Source organism: Lepisosteus platostomus, chromosome 21, assembly GCF_059453375.1.
Source record: "Lepisosteus platostomus isolate fLepPlt1 chromosome 21, fLepPlt1.hap1, whole genome shotgun sequence".
Classification (NCBI taxonomy): domain Eukaryota; kingdom Metazoa; phylum Chordata; class Actinopteri; order Semionotiformes; family Lepisosteidae; genus Lepisosteus; species Lepisosteus platostomus.
Genome location: NC_142631.1, coordinates 13,620,443 through 13,638,288, shown reverse-complemented (window position 1 = coordinate 13,638,288; position 17,846 = coordinate 13,620,443). Strand labels below are relative to the sequence as shown.

At 37.2% G+C, this 17,846-nt stretch overlaps 1 protein-coding gene across 2 annotated transcripts in view; it reads right to left on the bottom strand.

Moving 5' to 3' along the window:
* Positions 1-2,841: 2,841 nt before the first annotated feature.
* The window catches only part of astn2 (astrotactin 2), a 649,131-nt gene continuing 634,126 nt past the window's right edge, over positions 2,842-17,846 (bottom strand). For both annotated transcript variants that reach the window (XM_088614565.1, XM_088614566.1), the window contains one exon: positions 2,842-3,677. In XM_088614565.1, the coding sequence (XP_088470691.1) occupies positions 3,440-3,677 (238 nt within the window). In that variant the 3' untranslated portion in view covers positions 2,842-3,439. The remainder of the gene's footprint in view (positions 3,678-17,846) is intronic.

Here is a 17,846-nt window from a genome sequence, read left to right as displayed (position 1 = left end):
TGCTGTGTCCATATCATTTACTTATAAGAGCATAGTACAGGTCTGCTACTACAACAAGACAGGATGGGCAGTTTTGGTATTGGTTTATTCGGCTTGATAAGGCTATCCTTAACAATGCATGTGATTTACATAGTCTTTTAATCCAGGGTGTTCTAACCAATTTTTTTTTAATTTTAAAGTGGTCTGTTTATAATTCCTTTGATATTAAGGTCACTGGCAGTAGTCCTAATATCCCAACTGTGTATCATGTTAAGAATTTTCACAATGGGAAAAGATATGTAAATATTAACTTCAATAAGTTTCTTGTCAGCTGGCCAGATCACACACAAAAAAATATGAAGAGAAAAGAAACATGAAGGTATTGCCTTTTGTACAGTACTTTGTTAATCTTGGATCCTAGGAAACCTGGCATTGCAAGTGCTCATTTGGAAAGTGCTCAAGCTCTGGTCAAACAACCATAAGTGTACTGAGACATTATGTTCACATATAGCTACAGTATTCCTCAGTATCATATTATGAGTCCCATAACTTAAGCATGTTTCATGTTTCAGCATAAAAAAACTTAATTAGTATGTTTGTAAAAATAAAAATGCATGTAAAAAAAAAAACAGAGGCAAAACCAGACGAGGTGAAACCAATCTCTTAACCCAAGCTCTTAAACTTCTTGAACTAATCTCCTAACATCTTAGAAATCTTAAATCAACTTCAACCAACTTTCATCTGTTTTCTGCTAAGCTTTACTAGCCTGATATTATCTGCCCAGTGTTTCTTCCAAACCCAAAGTGTTTAGGCCCTGGAGTTTGTTACTTCTTAATTGCTTGGGATGTTTTTTTTTAGCCCAGGTTTATTTAATTAAGCAAAATTAGGAACTGTAACAAGTTATTTAGAAGCTGGCAGGGGGAGAGCAAGAGCACTTCTCAAAAAAACCCAATGCCTGCAGAATATCATGGGTTTTACAGTCTCACATGTTCTCACTGTCAGTGTTCAGCAGAGTAATTTTCAAACACTATGAGTGAATCTTTCTTTTTTTGAGCCTTATCTTCTCTTTCCTTCTCATTTTTACAGTGGCATTATGGTGAGCAATACATGTCATGCTTGTGGCAGCGTATACAGAAGTACTACCAGGTATTTGAACCCAGAAAAAGAAAAAAAAGTCAGCTCAGCTTCTTTCTTCCAGGCTTTAACCAAAGTAGAAATGACACGCCAATGTTTGAGCTTAAGTTGTCTTGGAAAATTGGCACGGTGTAAATTTAGGCTTAAATGTCTTGGATGCACACACTTTCTGAACCATCTTGAAATATGCCTGGCAGGATTATTGCTTAAAGTCCGCCATAATGCTGTTCTCCTGCAGAGGAAGTCTGCAGTTTGAGGTACTTTACTTGTGTGCCAAAGGCAGACTTAATATGTAATAATTGGAAGAAATCTCAACTGGATGTCATATAAGATCAGTAGTTCAACTCCAAGAGTCTAGGTCCACCAATACTGGATGTCCCAAAACAATATACCACAAGATGTGTACTTGCAATTTAATTATTTTTCAAAATCAATCACATCTTTTACTTCTTAAACAAGAAGAAATTGGGCAGAGAATCAGTGAATGTACTGTAAATATTCAATTCTTGATGACAAGTCCTGCACCAGTCTCTAATTCACAGCATAATTCCATTAGATAAAAGATACACATGCCCACCTGGTGCTTGTGGTAATTAAATATAGAGTTTGCTATTGACCTGAGCAAATAGAGAGGTTTGAAACATCTTCTTGTAGCTTTGCTCTCTTATTGAGTTCTGTACAAGCCAGGTAACCAAACTAATATGAACTTTTTCACAGAAATCACATTTTGAACAATATTTTGGAGAAATCATCCAATTCTATAAATTTAAATTAGCAATAAAACTAAAGGATCAGAAATGGACTATCTAGATTTGTATTTTGAATGTAAAAAGAGGCAGTAGGACGTCCTTCAATTACAAGAGAGGAGCTTCAGTGCAACTTCAGCTCTCGATTTTGGATCCTCCTGAATCACTGACAGTTACCTAGACCCGTCAACACAAGCAGATTCACTTTTTAAACTTTTTTCTTATAAGCAGTGTTACCTAAAATAGGGCACACCTAGACACAAACACACACGCACTCATACAAGGCTTGTTTTCCCAAAAGCCAATGAACCTACAGGTACCAATATGTCTTTGGACTGGGAGGCAACCAGACCACCCAGGGAAAACACAGGGTTAACATACAGCATTCTGGGTCCATAATGGAACCCAGGGCCCTACTGATCACGGCACCAGAGTTCCACCCAAACTGAATTCAATAATTCAGAAATCATCTGACATGGTAACTCTGAAGCATCCAAGAAAAACAACTTACCTTTTTTGACTTCAATCTCTTCAGAAAGTTAGGATTTACTGTATGAGTCACCTATAAGCTCTTCTGGATTGTGGCTATCTAGCTACAGGACCCCTGCTTTCATCCATACTGTACCTTCACTCATCAAAAGATTAGGTATTCCCAGCACACAGTGTGTGAGCCCTTCACAGAAAAAGCAGGAACAGCTTGAACCACTCCTTTTGATTTTTGTGTACACCCGATCTATTCTCCAAACAGGTTCACCTTCAGATGGAGCTGTAAGAAGGGCAATGGTCTGGGATTGGACTGCAAATTGCTGTGGTTCATATGATATTTAGCAGAATTATTATCTTTCTATTGCTTTGGCCAGGGAGGGTGATGGGAGCCTTTCAGATTCATCAAGCCACTTACAGAGTTTATGAATTATCCTATATTGTTCCTAATATTTTGCCCAGTTTATAATGTGTTACAAAAACAAACATGAGACAAAAGGAAACAGAAACCATGGTCTTTACTTAACCTCTTGGACTGCTGGGTATCCAGATGTTAAACTTACAAGAGATGAACCACCACCAAATAACACATTGACCACTTCATATACCAGCAGAAACATTCTGTACATTACTTTGGACATAAGTGTCCTCTCTGCTGCTCTAGGTTCAAGTGTGAATATTTCAAAAGAAAGAGTGCTGTAACTGATTTCCCCAGGTTAAACTTCATCAGCTTCTTCTCAGTTAGTCATTATTTTTTTGTTCTTTATGGACATAAAGGAGAAGCACCGTTATGATGTCATTACACACAAAAGTCTTAATTTCAGCACCCACATCCCACTGCCTCACACCCATTTTAGGAAATCATTTACATGCTCTGAACTCACACCTGTAGCTCTTTACTTATAGGCCAATAAGTTAAAAAATAATTAAAGTTAATATTCCAGTTCTCCATTAGAAAGTCTTTAGTCTTCCAAAGTTGTTTTTTTTTGACAATTCTGCCTTTCATTTGTAAATCTTCTTTTTTTCTCACTTTTTTTTTTGGTAGAAAACAGTCCCGCATAAATGAAGACCTGTCTGTACAGCAAAGGCGGCTTCTCTCATCGCAGTTTAAAGTCTCCATATGTGTTCCGAGGTATTGACATCAGTTTTTCTATGCAGGTAACTTTTGTATCCTGTAAAGAGCTGTGCCAGACCATATTAATCGGCCGAATCTCCTCGCTCCGACAGAAGATATAGGGCACTGTGTCTGTCCGGCTCTGGATGTAGGCACTGTGGAGCAGAGCGGTACAGTATCTGCTGATTCTGTCCACTCTCCTGAGAATCAGGTGGGCTTTTCTGGAAAAGAAAAGAGCAAAATATCATAAAAATACTCTAAATCTGATCACCAAAGCCTTAAAAAAGCTCCTCCTTGCTGCATTTCCTCTACAGTTATTACTGGTTTTGGAAACGTAATGTTCATTTCATCACACACATATGAGCAAATACTGTATACTGATGTTTCCCAGTAATGTTTCCCACTATAATTACTTGAACTGTCCCTCGGGGCCCCCCTTACTCCCCCCAGAAAAGAATAACAAAAAAGCTCATTGACTGCAATCCTGAAAAAAAAATGGTATGGAATAAAAGCTGTTTGGGACATTACTGGCTCTCACTGTCAAACTGTTTAGTTTATTGTACTTTTAATCAAAGCAATGTCATAGAAGTTTTTCTTTTTTTTTCTTGTTCGGGGGCCAATTCCTTAAAAAATATGAAAAGAAAATATGAGAAGCTATAACTATGAGGGTTACTTTTGGAAACTGTTACAATGCCTCAACAAACCCTATTGTTTTTCAATAAAAACAACTTTCCTGGGTTTGTGTTATCACTTTTTTCTCGAGAAATTAATGGATATTTTATTCTATCAGCTGGGGGAATGAAGTGAACTTTTCTTTGCTTTCATTCAGTCTCATTATACACCATCCCAGGTTAGACTGTGTTAAGAGCATGCGATCGCTTACATTAATATTCCCTTATTTCTCTTTGTGTTTCAAACCAAAATGTCCCCTTCACGCCATTCCTTGCATTTATAAATTACATTTTTGTATGACTAATTTCCAAATCGATACAAAATGCTATGCAAAGCTATCTGGCCTTCACGTTTAAAAATAAAACATTTCTGTCCTGCAGTCTTTTGTTTAAAAAAATAATACATGAACTAACAAAGCGGCGTGGAATCTCACTGAAATAACACAGCCTTGTGGAACTCTGCTGAAAGTATGAGAAACTGCTGATTGAATTAAATTCATGGTGCCTTATTGCAGTCTGCAAAAGCCTCTACATGTTTAATAATGTTCGACTTTACACTCCTATCAGGAAGTGAGGATGAATAGTATTAAATGCGTATCGGAAGTTAATAAAGAATATTTTCTATGATTTCAAGTTCAGGTGCATTTAGTAACAAATTTACTGCAATCTAAAAATACTGTGGGAGCTGTGTGCTACAGTATGGTAAATAACACTCTTAAAAACGCCATGCATTCAGGCTTCAGCTCAAAGACGTCAGCCTGGGAATCATTATGAATTCTCTGTGCACGTTATTTTAGTGTTGACTTTCCGTCTCAAAACTGTGATGGAATACAAGCGTTCCACACCTCTTTTAATGTAAAAACAAGTGCCATTTCGATAAACTCCAACACTGGAGTGAGAAAAATAGGCATTAAAAAGTTTACAGCCCCACAGAGGCCTATGAAATTCAGACAAAATTGTGCAGAAAAGCTTTCCCATGTCAGAGTTACAGTAATAAACGTATATGATATGAGCTCCCCCTCTGTGCCTTTTTGATTAAGACCCTCGTGAATTGAGATGTGGCCAAGCTAGGAAGAGAGGGTCGTCTGCTCTTGGTGTGGAACAAGATCCAACTCATTTTCTGTACTGGGCAGGCAAGGGTTTTAACTCACACCTTTTCCTTTGCAGATACTGTATAGTTATGAACAGAACGGGAGCCGCAGTTTATATATTGCATGTCTAAGTGCCTCTACCTGAACACACTGGAGCTTAGGAGCTTTATTTCACAACGGGATGAGCACAAGTAAGAGGATTTTCCAAGATGATACGTGATTTCCATTGGGAAAAAACCCCACACAAACATACAAATGAAATGAGAAAAGCTTCAAGAAATACTGTATTTTCAATCAGTGTTTTCTATTGAATACACAATGATGAAAGATAACCAATTCTTTACAGGGTGCTTATAAATTAGACGAACTACTCAAGCAGCTCTAATGTGAAAAGCTGTGCACCTTGGAGAAATTAAATCTGCCTCACATTGGAAATGGAACAAGTGGAACATGTTGCCAAGAACAATAATGGTACAGTACAGTACAGTGAAAAACACTGGTAACTCACAGAGGGTCGGCAGTGTCTTTTTAGGATATAAAATCTGCTGAATACCAGTGATGTTTGCAACCTCTAATGCTTGGTTTTTGTTCACAGGAATATATTCCCAATTGTCCCATTAGTATGTGTGACAAATTCCATTCTGCGTAGTCTTCAAGGTCTAGCTGTTTAAAGAATTAGCTTCATAAGTGCACTGTATCTCTCAATTAAGATTCTACCTTTATATATCAATATAATGCACAGTATATGTAAATGTATATATTGCTGCAGATTGCTGTTGTGTGTGTTAAAGTGGTGGTGAGTTAACAACTTGTATGCACCAATGTAGCGGACAGAAAGGTCTGTTATACTGTAGGAGGTGTCAGTAACCAATGGCTAGTGTTTGCAAACAGTTAAAAGATCTTTATTGGTGTTTGCTATGAATCTTGGAATTGTTTGTACTTTTCTATGTACTGTATGTTTTTGTGCTTCTAAAATGTCATAGCTGTCCTAGGGGTTAAACAGCGTACTGTCTGAACAGGTAGTTCCATAAAACCTGGGTTTTTGTTTTGATTGTATGAAGAACTCACCACACCATGAAGACCTGGAACCTTCCTAATCCTGTGGATTTTTTTGTTTGTGCCAGGTGTTTAATGGGCCAAGATCCATCCTGTAGGATCATCTTCAACTTTATAAAGTTTAAATATTAGTCAATCTTGACACCATCTTATGTACAAGCAGGCTCCAAAAGTTAAATAATAAACCACCCTCTAGGTCAGAAAAAAACGAATAAAGTTATGTGGCTTCTTCAATTACCATTGAACAGATTAGCTACATAGATGAGATTTTGAAATGCATGTACATATTAAACAAAGTTTAGAATAACACAATACAAAAAAGATTAACATTTACAAATTACCCTGTGTATTTGGAACAGGTTCCAGAGTACAAAACGTACATTAAAACTTCACACTCTTAATTACTCACCATGGCAAGCCCTAATCCACTCTATATTTGGAACGAAATAAGACTTTGTCATAAAGTAATTATTCCTCCACAGGGAAACCCACACTCTAGACAGGTGGCAGAAGAAAACAGTCATTTGTCCTTCTAAGAGAGAGCAACCACATATAAAGAAGAATGACAAACCTTGCTAAGAGGAGTTAACAAGGGACATCAATCACATCTCCTTTGTTTAAATTAAATCTGAGTCCCTGAAGAGTCAGATACCTGAAAGGTTTATGTTCATTAATGAGGACTCTAAGTGGAGAAAACTGTCTGGCGTGATAAATCATTCTGTTGATATACAGTATCTGTTAATGAGATATGCTGCCCCCCCAATCCAATTTGAAGATTTGATTTTGGAACTGCTTCTCTCAACAGATATCTCAATGAGATATAAAAGTGCATCAAAACAGTCCATCAGTTCCAAGCACACTAGTACTGGGGTGGAACACCTCTTGATGATGAAGGAAACTAAAATAACCAATAACATTATTAATATTATAAGGTTACAGTGATCAGTGCCTAACTTTATAGGATATAGCGATACATGATGAAATAATCTTGTGCTCCAGTATATTTTAGCTAAATGTCCTTTGGTTTTATAAAAAAAAATGAAACCACCTATTCAAAATTTGGTACTGTAAATACAGTAGCATACAGTATATCATAATTATCTTTTTCTGGCATACTTTCATAAAGTTCTTTTTGTGATATGAAACTCCAGTTTTAAGCGTTGAAGATTTTTTCTAAATTACTGGCTTGTTAAGGCATTTTGACTAATATAAAGCCATTTTAGCAAAATGGAAATTGAAAAAGAAATGAGTCAGTTGTGAATATTTTCCCCCCATGTGTTTAGTTTTCAATGTGATCTGGGTCATGCCCAAGATAAAAGTCACAACTCAACCTCAAGACAGCATGACAGAATTTTGTATAGTTTGGCAAGTATGAGCAGTCATGCTTTTCAAATGTTAAGGATTAATGTCTAAAGAACATTCAGATTAGAGGAGAGAAAGCTATATAAAAACCTTAATGGCTCCTGGTGGAAACTGCCTGTTTATAGCCAATGTCACTGTCACTGTTTATGAACACTAATAAAAAACAAAAAATTTAGATGAAAAATACAAGAAAGAAAATGTTCTGGTGGTCAAAATCAGTGTTTAAAAAATGTATTTATTTTTTCTTTGTCTTAGTAGTAATAGTAATAGTAATAGTAATAGTAATAGTAATAGTAATAGTAACAGTTTTGTTACTGTTAATAATGCCCTGTCATCTAATGAGTGACATGTTTAGCTCATTTCTTTATTACAAATAGGAGATCTAGAGTAGCATTCAAACATCTATCTTTGCGACATTTGAGAAAGCAAGATTACATTCAGTCTTCACAGAATGCCCAGTCTAGAATAAAACCCATACTGTACCCATAGAGCTGAAAGGCACTGGTGCTTACCAACACACCAGCAGTTTACAAAATTAGCTATTCCAGACAGTTAAATGCAGAGCTACATGAACACACGAAATTGTAATTTTTTGTAAATAATCCCCAATCCGATTATTTGTACATGTATAGAATGCTTGTTCATTTCAGGAAGCATTCGTTTACAAATTATAATAAATTGACTATTATTGAATACAGGAAACATTTTTTTTCCCCCACAAATAGTTTTAAACCATGTAGAACAGAACACTGGATTTTTCTTTCAATTCATATTTTTTATTTATTCTAATGAATAAAGCAATACAGTACATGGATCATGCTCCACCTGGACCACATTATGCTAGGATGACTAAAATAAAGTACTCTAATATGGGAAACTATCATCTCAAAATTTGGGATGCGAACTACACCCAAAGACATACTGTGCACACACCACACAGCAAAGTTACTGCTATCCACAGACAGGTAAATGGATTAATGTCATGAAAATTCATTTCCATACAGGTGTGCGAGCCATAACACAAAAAGTCAGACTGTGTACTGGCTACTACTCAAGCCTAAAGATCTTACTACATTTCAGCATTAAAGTACTACTATTACGAGTAACAAAGCTACATTGTTTGCAAATGTTTTTTTTCTTATGAATCATTAATCCTTTTCATTACTCCACATTTCAAAACACATCAATATTAAAGACATTAAGAGGTACCACAGAATTCATCTGCCTTGACTTTCAAGTATGACACGCAAAGAGAAATGATCTTGTTTAAGCTTTCATTTTTACTTACTCCACACAACCCCCCATTTAAAAAAACAAAACATTGGTGTGATGCTTTTAGTAACTGACTATATTTTATACTAGTCCCTTAGTACTGACGACAGAAAGTGGATAGATGATCCCAACGTTAAGAGGGTATGGAGGCATCGAACAGCAATGGACAGTAAGCTTTAGTAAGTAGATGTAAAAAAAGATTTTTCAGAGCATTGTGGGTTTAAGCCCCCAATATGGACATTGCTCTTTTCTCCAACTGCTCCAATCCATCTATCTGTGTGCCAGCATTGCTAAAGGATTAATCTGCAGAGGGCTAGTGTCCCATTCAGGAGATCCATGTACAGTACTTCCATTTAGCCTAATGCTACACAAATGGAGATGACGTCTGACCCTATGAGTCAGGATGCATATGAAGGTCCTAGTTGCATGCATAATAAATTTACACTTCTAAAGAAGACGTATTTTCAGTATTATATTTAATACCACTAAACGTCTGAGTGGAAACAAAACTGTTAAATTATTGAACACTTTATTAAATTAAGAAAATAAGAAAGGTCTGCAGATTAGTTGAGGGGCACATTTTCTATTTTGCACGTTTTGCTAGTTTGGTAGATAAGGTGCTAAGTGAATCTTAAACTGCTTAACCATTTGTTAAAGGAACCCTGAGTTCAGAAGCCATTGATGTAATTCTTCCAGTAGTCACTCAAGATAGGGGAAATGCTCAGGGACTGGGGGCATTGCCAATGATGTATCTATGTAAAAACCATCTGAGAAACCTGAATCAAGTAACTATAGACCAATTAGTCTGACTTCTATTGCACAGTAATGTTATGGAAACAATTGTAAGAATTAAACTACAGGATCCCCTATATGAAAATAATATCATAGGAAATAGTCAGCATGGAGAAAAAGAGCATGGAGAAAAGATATGTCTTGTTAACAAACTTGTCAAGCAAAAACAGTAATGGATACACACAGGGCATGTGAGACCGTACTGTATATTTAGATTTTCAGAAGTATTTTGATAAAGTTCCTCAGAAATCAATAATTTTCAAATTGCAAGTGGTAGGCATTCGGAGAATTGTAAGAATATCGATTGAGAATTGGTTACGAATTAGTTATTAACTAGAAAACAGAGGATACAGAATAGAAGGGAATAGTTCTATGGCCGAACTATATTAAAACTGTCCTGGGTGAGAGTGTGTTTTTGTCTGTGGGTCTGCCTGTGATGGACTGGTGTCCTGTCCAGGGTGTACCCTGCCCTGTGCCCGCTGTTTGCCAGCTCCAGCTCCCCTGCGACACTGAATTGGAAGAAGCTGTTAGAAAATAGATGGATTTTTTGCTGCGGACCCAAGAATTCTGCTGACTTTTTATTGATGGAGAAAAGAATAGAAAAATCTACACGCTGTAAACAACTACCCTGAATCTCAAAAGCATCCATTGAAATAAGCATAGTATATATTTATACTGACAGTGTGGATCACTTTGCACTTATCGGTGTTTGAATTTCATTTGCCAAGTGTCAGCCCAACCTATTATTTTGAAATCTTTTTGTAACTCCATTGCTGCTGTTTTTGTGTCTATCAGTTCCCCAGTTTTAATATTCTTAGCAAGTTTGACCATTTTGCTAACTATACCACAGTCTACATTATTAATATAGAACAGGAAGAGCAATGGGCTTAAAATGGATCACTGTGGCATACCACTTCTTTCCAGTTAGAGGACCCCCTAGGGTACATATTTCCTGTCTGTTAACCAGTTATCAATCCATGTACTGTACATACTGTTCTTAAGGCTTTAATTTTGAGAATCAGCCTTTTATAAGGGAGCATCACAAACATTTCCTGGAAACCTAAATATATCATTTCATAGGCTTAATTTTGTCTACTGTCCTTGTTGCTTGCTCGAAGAATTATAGCATGTTGTTTTGACAAGACCTTCCCTTTCTTTTCACCATTATTCTTCTAATTTAGCTGTAACCACCAGTTATCTAACTTCACCAGTAATAGATGTGAAACTAATTGGTCTGTATGTTCAGTTCTGACCCCCTTTATGTAGACTGGTGTTACATTTACAGATTTCCAAATTGTGGGTCCTGCTCCCATTCTTAGTGGGATGTGAAATATTCTTGCTTAGGGGCTATGAATAACATCCCTTAAGTTAACATTTCCTTATGTGTGACTGGAGAAATACTACCAGACCTTGGTGATTTATTTGTCTTTAACCATCCTAGCCCCATTAGAACTTCAGTATCAGTTATGCTAACAATAGAACCCAATACCGCTGGAGTTTGATATCTTACTGTACATGGGGCAAGTTATTGATGCATTCTATTGGAAACATGTGTGAAATGTTCATTGGTATGCTAACTATATTTTACCATTAATTATAAACTCAATTAGAGCATCCTGCGTACTTGGTTGGGTTGCAAACTGTGTTAAAAATCAATCATTAAGCATGTAGTTCAGGTGGGTAGCTGCATCAGTATGCGTAGGCTCCAAAGGAACAAGTAATAGGTTTATTCCATGCTGAAAAGAGAAGAAAGAAAACGCAACATTGTGAGGCTCACACCTGAAGAAGGCTCCACGGCTGAAACGTTGTGTTTTCTTTCTTCTCTTTTCAGCATGGAATAAACCTATTACTTGTTCCTTTGCAATCATTAAGCATTTCAACCACCAAATATCAGCTTATATATTCCCTGTCTCAATACCTTAATTAATGTGTTGAGAGTTTACTCCTAGCAAATATAAAATCACAATTACTACACACTTTCCTGATGTCATCGAACAGTAAGCTACTTCCGCCCAACTCTAACGGTGGTACACAGCTTACATCTGTTGGTAAGCCCTTTGAATTTCTGTTTTCCAATTTAAACCAGATAGAATCTAAAGTGCCTGTACCCTTGTGCTTCAGTTATCTAACTTGCAGGTTACGTTTGATATAGAGCCTCACAACACCAGCTCTTCTGTTTTGTCTTTCTGAAAATGTTAGAACCAATTAATTTTATATTTGTCCCCATCAACCCCACTGTTCCATGTTTCAGTTACTTCTTTGATGTCAAAGTCCCCCACGGTTAACTCAATAGTTTGGTCAAATTATAATATCAATGAAACGAGACGATGAATATAAAGAGATAATCCATTGAATACTTTGGCGTTAACTCACCTGGCTGAGGGAATGACAGCTCTGGCCGAAGAAAAGCCCTGTCATAACCCCATCACATAGAAGGACTGAACTAGGGAGAAAAGTGAAAGTTGGGGTGGAGGAAGGGGCGGCAGGGTGCCAGTAAAAATGCACTCAGAACAGAAATGTGACATTCAAATTTTAAAAGGCACTTAACATTTGTCTTTTCATGGCAGCATCTTCCTCTAGACCTAGCTATTGTGAAACAAACAACAGCCACAAACACACCAGTGACTGAGCCAGGCATGGTGCTTTAAACAGGCCTCTCAAAGTGCTTTAAATACAACTTTCAGGGAAGCAAATAATCATCCATGATCTCACTGTACATACAGTCTTGTTTGGAGTGGTACAGTACATGGCTTTCATTCAGTGTAAGTACATGCAGTTGCACACTAGGATCTGAGCATGGGGCAAGATAAAAGACAAAATAAGAGGTGACAGAGACAGTAGGAAATATTTTAACAACAGCCAATAATAGTCTCCTTTACATCACGGTTAGAAAGAATGAAACTAGAATTTGAACCGTTTGAACACAAGAAATGTTACAAACAGGAGGAGGCCATCTGACCCATTATATTGAGTTGCTAGCAGATCCAAGATGCCATCAGACTATTCCCACAAGAATCCCACAGAGCAAGCCCCAGCTGTCTTGACTAGGAAGTTTGTTCTTGATTTCTGATTTAAAACAGATTATCAAAATAAATGAGAAAACACGGTACACACACTTTACTCCCTTGAAAGAAAGCACCTAGTGAAGACATGTTTCCAAAAGACATGTTGAACTTAAATTAATTCCTTGTTTTGGATCTCCCCATATCCCTCACTTCAGTGGGGGCAATGCTGTCTTCCAAGAAATGAGAACAGGATCTTTAATGTCCATGAAAGCAGACAGACCTTGGCGAGTGTGTACTATTCGGAAGCTAGCAGAAAGCAGAATTGAAACATGAGAATTTGAAAGGTAAACAAGAAAATGTTTAACACTGTTGCTCTAAAATATCTCTTCCAAATATAGTTTATACAGTGTATCTTTCATACGTAAATTTCTAAATATTTGAATGTACTTTATATAAATTAGTGTAAAAATAGATAAGTAGATTGTTCCCCAGGTGATGACAGAATGTGAAATAATCTTATTATAGGTGTATATAGAGAAATTGCTGCCTGAAGCATGGCCACTCAACAAAAGATGAATCTAACTGTGATGTATGTCCTAGGAGGTGAACATCCCCTACCGATGCTAGCGGCATTGTAGCAGCAGTGTCAAATGGTCATTTATTTCCAAGTGTACAATGTGATGATATATCACCCCATAAAACTAAAAAAAGAAAACCACAGAGCACGGGTCTCACTGAAGCCTAAAGTTCCTACAGAAACATCTGGACTATGTACACCATGCACTACTGTAATTACTGGTACACAGTATGTCTTTCTGCAACTGTTTGCATGGTGATTTAAAATTAGTCAGACTCAGCTTGTCTTTGTGTGCCAAAGCAAGGTTGTTTTTTACTAACATATAAGGTGCATGACAGGGTTGGCAGGGGCACAGACTGCAGCTCAGCTTTGATTAAATACACTTCTGGGGCCAACTACAGCACCCTTCAAAATTATTCACCTCATGGCAGTAATATCACATTTTGATGAATTACCAGCTATGTGTATGTATACACAATATATACATATAATTTTCAAATTAGCTTTTTGAATCTGAACTGTAATGAGCAGACTAAACATTGTTATATGCTGAGGAGGTTGAATGCAAGCAAAGCCTTGCAAAAAGGATATCTAAAGTTTTTGATTACTAAACCTGCTGCTACAATTTCTGGGCTCTACCAGTTTTGCATAGCAGAATGGTGTCATTTTGTTCATTCCTCCTGACAAACTCTTGAGTTCTGTTAAGGTAACTGGAGATAGTAAATCAAGTGCAATTGTCAAGCCTTGCCATAACTTTTCAAATGAATTCAGGTCAGGAGAGGACTGACTGGCCCAGCAAGAACATTCACTCTCTTCCTGTAAAACTAAGTCAGTGTAGCTTCAGACTTCTGAAAGTCATTTCTTTAGGTCATCGTCCAGCTGAGATTTCTTGACATGTGACTTTTTGACCCGGTTACAGACTCAAGTCAACTGTTTTCCCAAGAACTTTGATCCATCCATTGCCCCCTAAATGCTGACGAGCTTCCCAGATAATGATGCTGTAAGGCATCCCACATGATGACGCCTGAGTTGTTTCGCGCCAGAAGTAACACTTAGCATTTCTTTAGCTTTTCTGCTACATACGGTGTCTGCATGTTATATTAATGCATATGAGATTCCCAACATGCTTTTATTAGCAATGGCTTTTTCTGTGCCATTCAACCTGCCCGGACAAGACTGTGTAGGGAAATGAAATATTCATGATGTATGAACACAGACAGCCACTTCACACTTAGAATTCTGCAAAACTTTCAAAGTCACAATTGGTTTCTCAGTGGCATCAATAACCCGTTTCATGATCACTCAGTTGTTTAGTTTGGAAAGCTGACATGAAATATGAGACACACTATTTAATGATTATCAGTAACTTTCTTGTAACCTTCTTCTGAAACAGCATGTGCCTCTCTTCCTCTTTATCCCTGTTTATTGCAAAGGCTCCTTGGTCTTCATGGTTGGTCTGTCATATCACTATGTGAAATGTGGCTTGAAATTCAATATCTGAGGGCACTCGCAGAGACACATTTATTTTGTAGTAATGTGTAGGAATTCTCAAATAGCTGGTGTGTGGCAAACAAGGACATACATGAAATTGGATTACAAATAGGCTAATTCTACGTGGCTCTGTCAGTACAGGTGCTTTCTCAAGCACAAGTTGAGCTCTGTGACTGCACGTTCAAGCCTGGGTCATGTCACTAGCCGATGACCTGGAATCCCTAAGTGATGGCACGCAATTCTCTGGGTTCCCCTGGAGGTGGGATTATCTGACCAGGGAACACTTAGTTCACAGTGGCCTGTCTAATTCATCTTTATGAAGCTTCCTGGCATATGGTTGCAGACAGCTATTTCACTGTAACTTAGAACTGGCAACCCACTGAAGCCCAGCTGTTGTGAGTCTCGCCAGTACCTGAAGATCCAAAGATGATCAGCCAGGTATGTTCCCAGCCTCAAAGGAATGTCCTACTCTGACAGGTTAAAAGAACTAAATCTTTTTAATTCTCTAACAGAGAAGATTACAGTCTTCTGTAGTCTTTGAGTATTTATTTGAGTATTTAAAATCCTCCACAGCAAATGAAAGGAAATGAGTGGACTCAAACAGCAATTCAGACTCAGTCAGGAAAAGAGGACCATGGCACACAGCAATTTCAATTACAGCTGAAAACACAAAAGGAAGCACCTTTTCACAAAAAAATGCTTAATGAGATTCCTGGGTCAATAAAGAAATGGCAGCCAACAGGCAAGATGAGCAACTACACCTGACACAAGAATAGCAACTGTAAAAATAACATCAGTTCCTAGCACTACAACATAACAACATGCAGGAGGACCTACATTTCATGTGTTAGGAAAACATAACGTGCATTAATAACGCACAGAAATTTTATGAAGATTGCACTTAAATAAGGGTATCGTCCAGTATGCTCAATGTAACTGTGGAGCGGTCACAGTTTGCATGAAGTAATGCTGAGTGATCACATTTCACTTGGCCAGAAAGCTCCCTTTTAAAAAGCATCTCTGGTAGGGCTGCGTTATAAATTACAGCAACAAGGCTGGCCCTGCCAATGGTGGATCGTAAATTAATATTTTGTCTTTCATCCAAACGGTTCCCAATGGATTTTCTCAAGATCTTGGTGACTACCTTTTCAAATGCGGAAAATGGAATCTACCTTAAGACGAACCCTCTCCGAATTTATGGTATTATTTATGGCCACAGCACAAGCACGGGGGAGCTGAGAACCGTTCCTGGCAAAGAGATGGAAAAAAATGGAAGTGTAACACAAGAGCACAAGTTGCTGTCAACTTGGACGGCCAACCAATTTCAGGTACAACTTGCTCTGGAAAAAATACCATTTGTTAACGGGGACCTCTCCTGACAATAATTTAAAAATATGTAGAATGTTTAACAAAAGAAATATCTAATGTTTTGAAGTAGCTCATTTCAATTTCTTTTCTTGTGTGTGATTTATATTTTGTTTTCGATCACTCAGGTTAGAAGCACAAGATAAACTTGTCTGTGAATCACAGACCTCTACACACGGAGAACCGAAATTCTGTAAGTTTCTAGGCTTTCAGGAAAGATATTTATGATTTCATACCATAAAACTAGTATAAAATGTTGTGGCATAAAGACTAACTGTGCAATATGTAATGTTTTTAAAAATGTACATTCTTATTTTCCAGCTGGCCTTGTGTTAGTATTAGTATTAGAACTCTACAGGGAGTATTGCCAGGAAAATTAAGGAATTTAAATGTCTTAAGCATTTTTTCTATGATTGGTTAACAAAAGGACAATGTGTGTTGAACTGCAAAGAATGTAAATACAGTAGTTTGTGTGTTTTTCACCTGAGTTCAGATACCCAGCATTGTGCAGGTGATAGCAATAAGTCAATTTAGAGGAAGACTGGTTGTGGTTGAGGAGCTACAGTTATTCACTGCTGTCTATTCGTATATTACATATGGCCCTCCTGCATATTTTCAATTAAAAAGGATGATTAGTCAGTCTCTTTTTAACATCGGTTTATACTGAAACTTGAGTAAAAAATAAGATGCTTGACAAATAAACAAAGCAAATCTACAGAGAAGTAAAAGTTTTTTTTTTAAAGAATTGGTCTCTATCCATATACTGTATATATGTATATACAGTATACAATTCTGTGCTACATTCACCCAATGCTGGACTGATGATAGGTTGATAAAAAAACAAAAAACAATCTTGTTTTGGGGGGTTATCTGGAAAAGTGTAGGAAATTCATTATTAGATATATTCATTCATGTAGTGCCTGTTGTAGAGTTTCTTACCGGTCTTTAGAACCTTACCTCTCTGAAATGAATGTGATACATTTATGTTTCTCAACATCAAATGGGACAAAAATGAGAAACAGGTTTCTGAGGAAATTAGGAGGCTCTTACTGTTCATCATTTGTTTGTTGGAAACAGAATAAGAAAGAAGGACTGAATGACCCCCTCATCTAATTTTTTTAATCTCCTATATTCTGATACAAATACCTAAAGAAGATACCTTGTATATTCTAAACACAAATGAAAGCAACAATCATTTACAGTAGCATCTTCATGGTACTGGACATGAAGCAAAAACAATACTAAGGCAGCCTGCAGGCTGTGGTGTCTACTGGTTCCATGCCTGACAGTAGCAAGTGCCATCCCTCATTCTCAAAATATTCATAAGCAGCACATCTAAAAAAAAAACAGGAAAAAACAAAACACACCCTCTCACACAGAGAAACATATGGAGATGAACATAAACAGGATGAAAGGGCAATAAAACCAATTAAGAGTTTGTGTGTTTACAACTGCTGCCTTTCCAAGTGTAACCAGCTATTTTCAAAGCCATCTGTAATCTGGTGACACAGACTGCGGTGAGGCCATATATGAACTGTCAAAAGTCAAGCCTAGGTTATTACCAGTCTTCAAGCATGTCATCTTTTGCTTGCAGGTCTAATAGCAGCAAAAAAAAATCTATTTTGCAAGGCTTGGGTGGAAACAGAGATATAATTACATCGTACGTGGTGGCATTTATTTGCAGCAATTGTTCCTATGGCAAAATGTC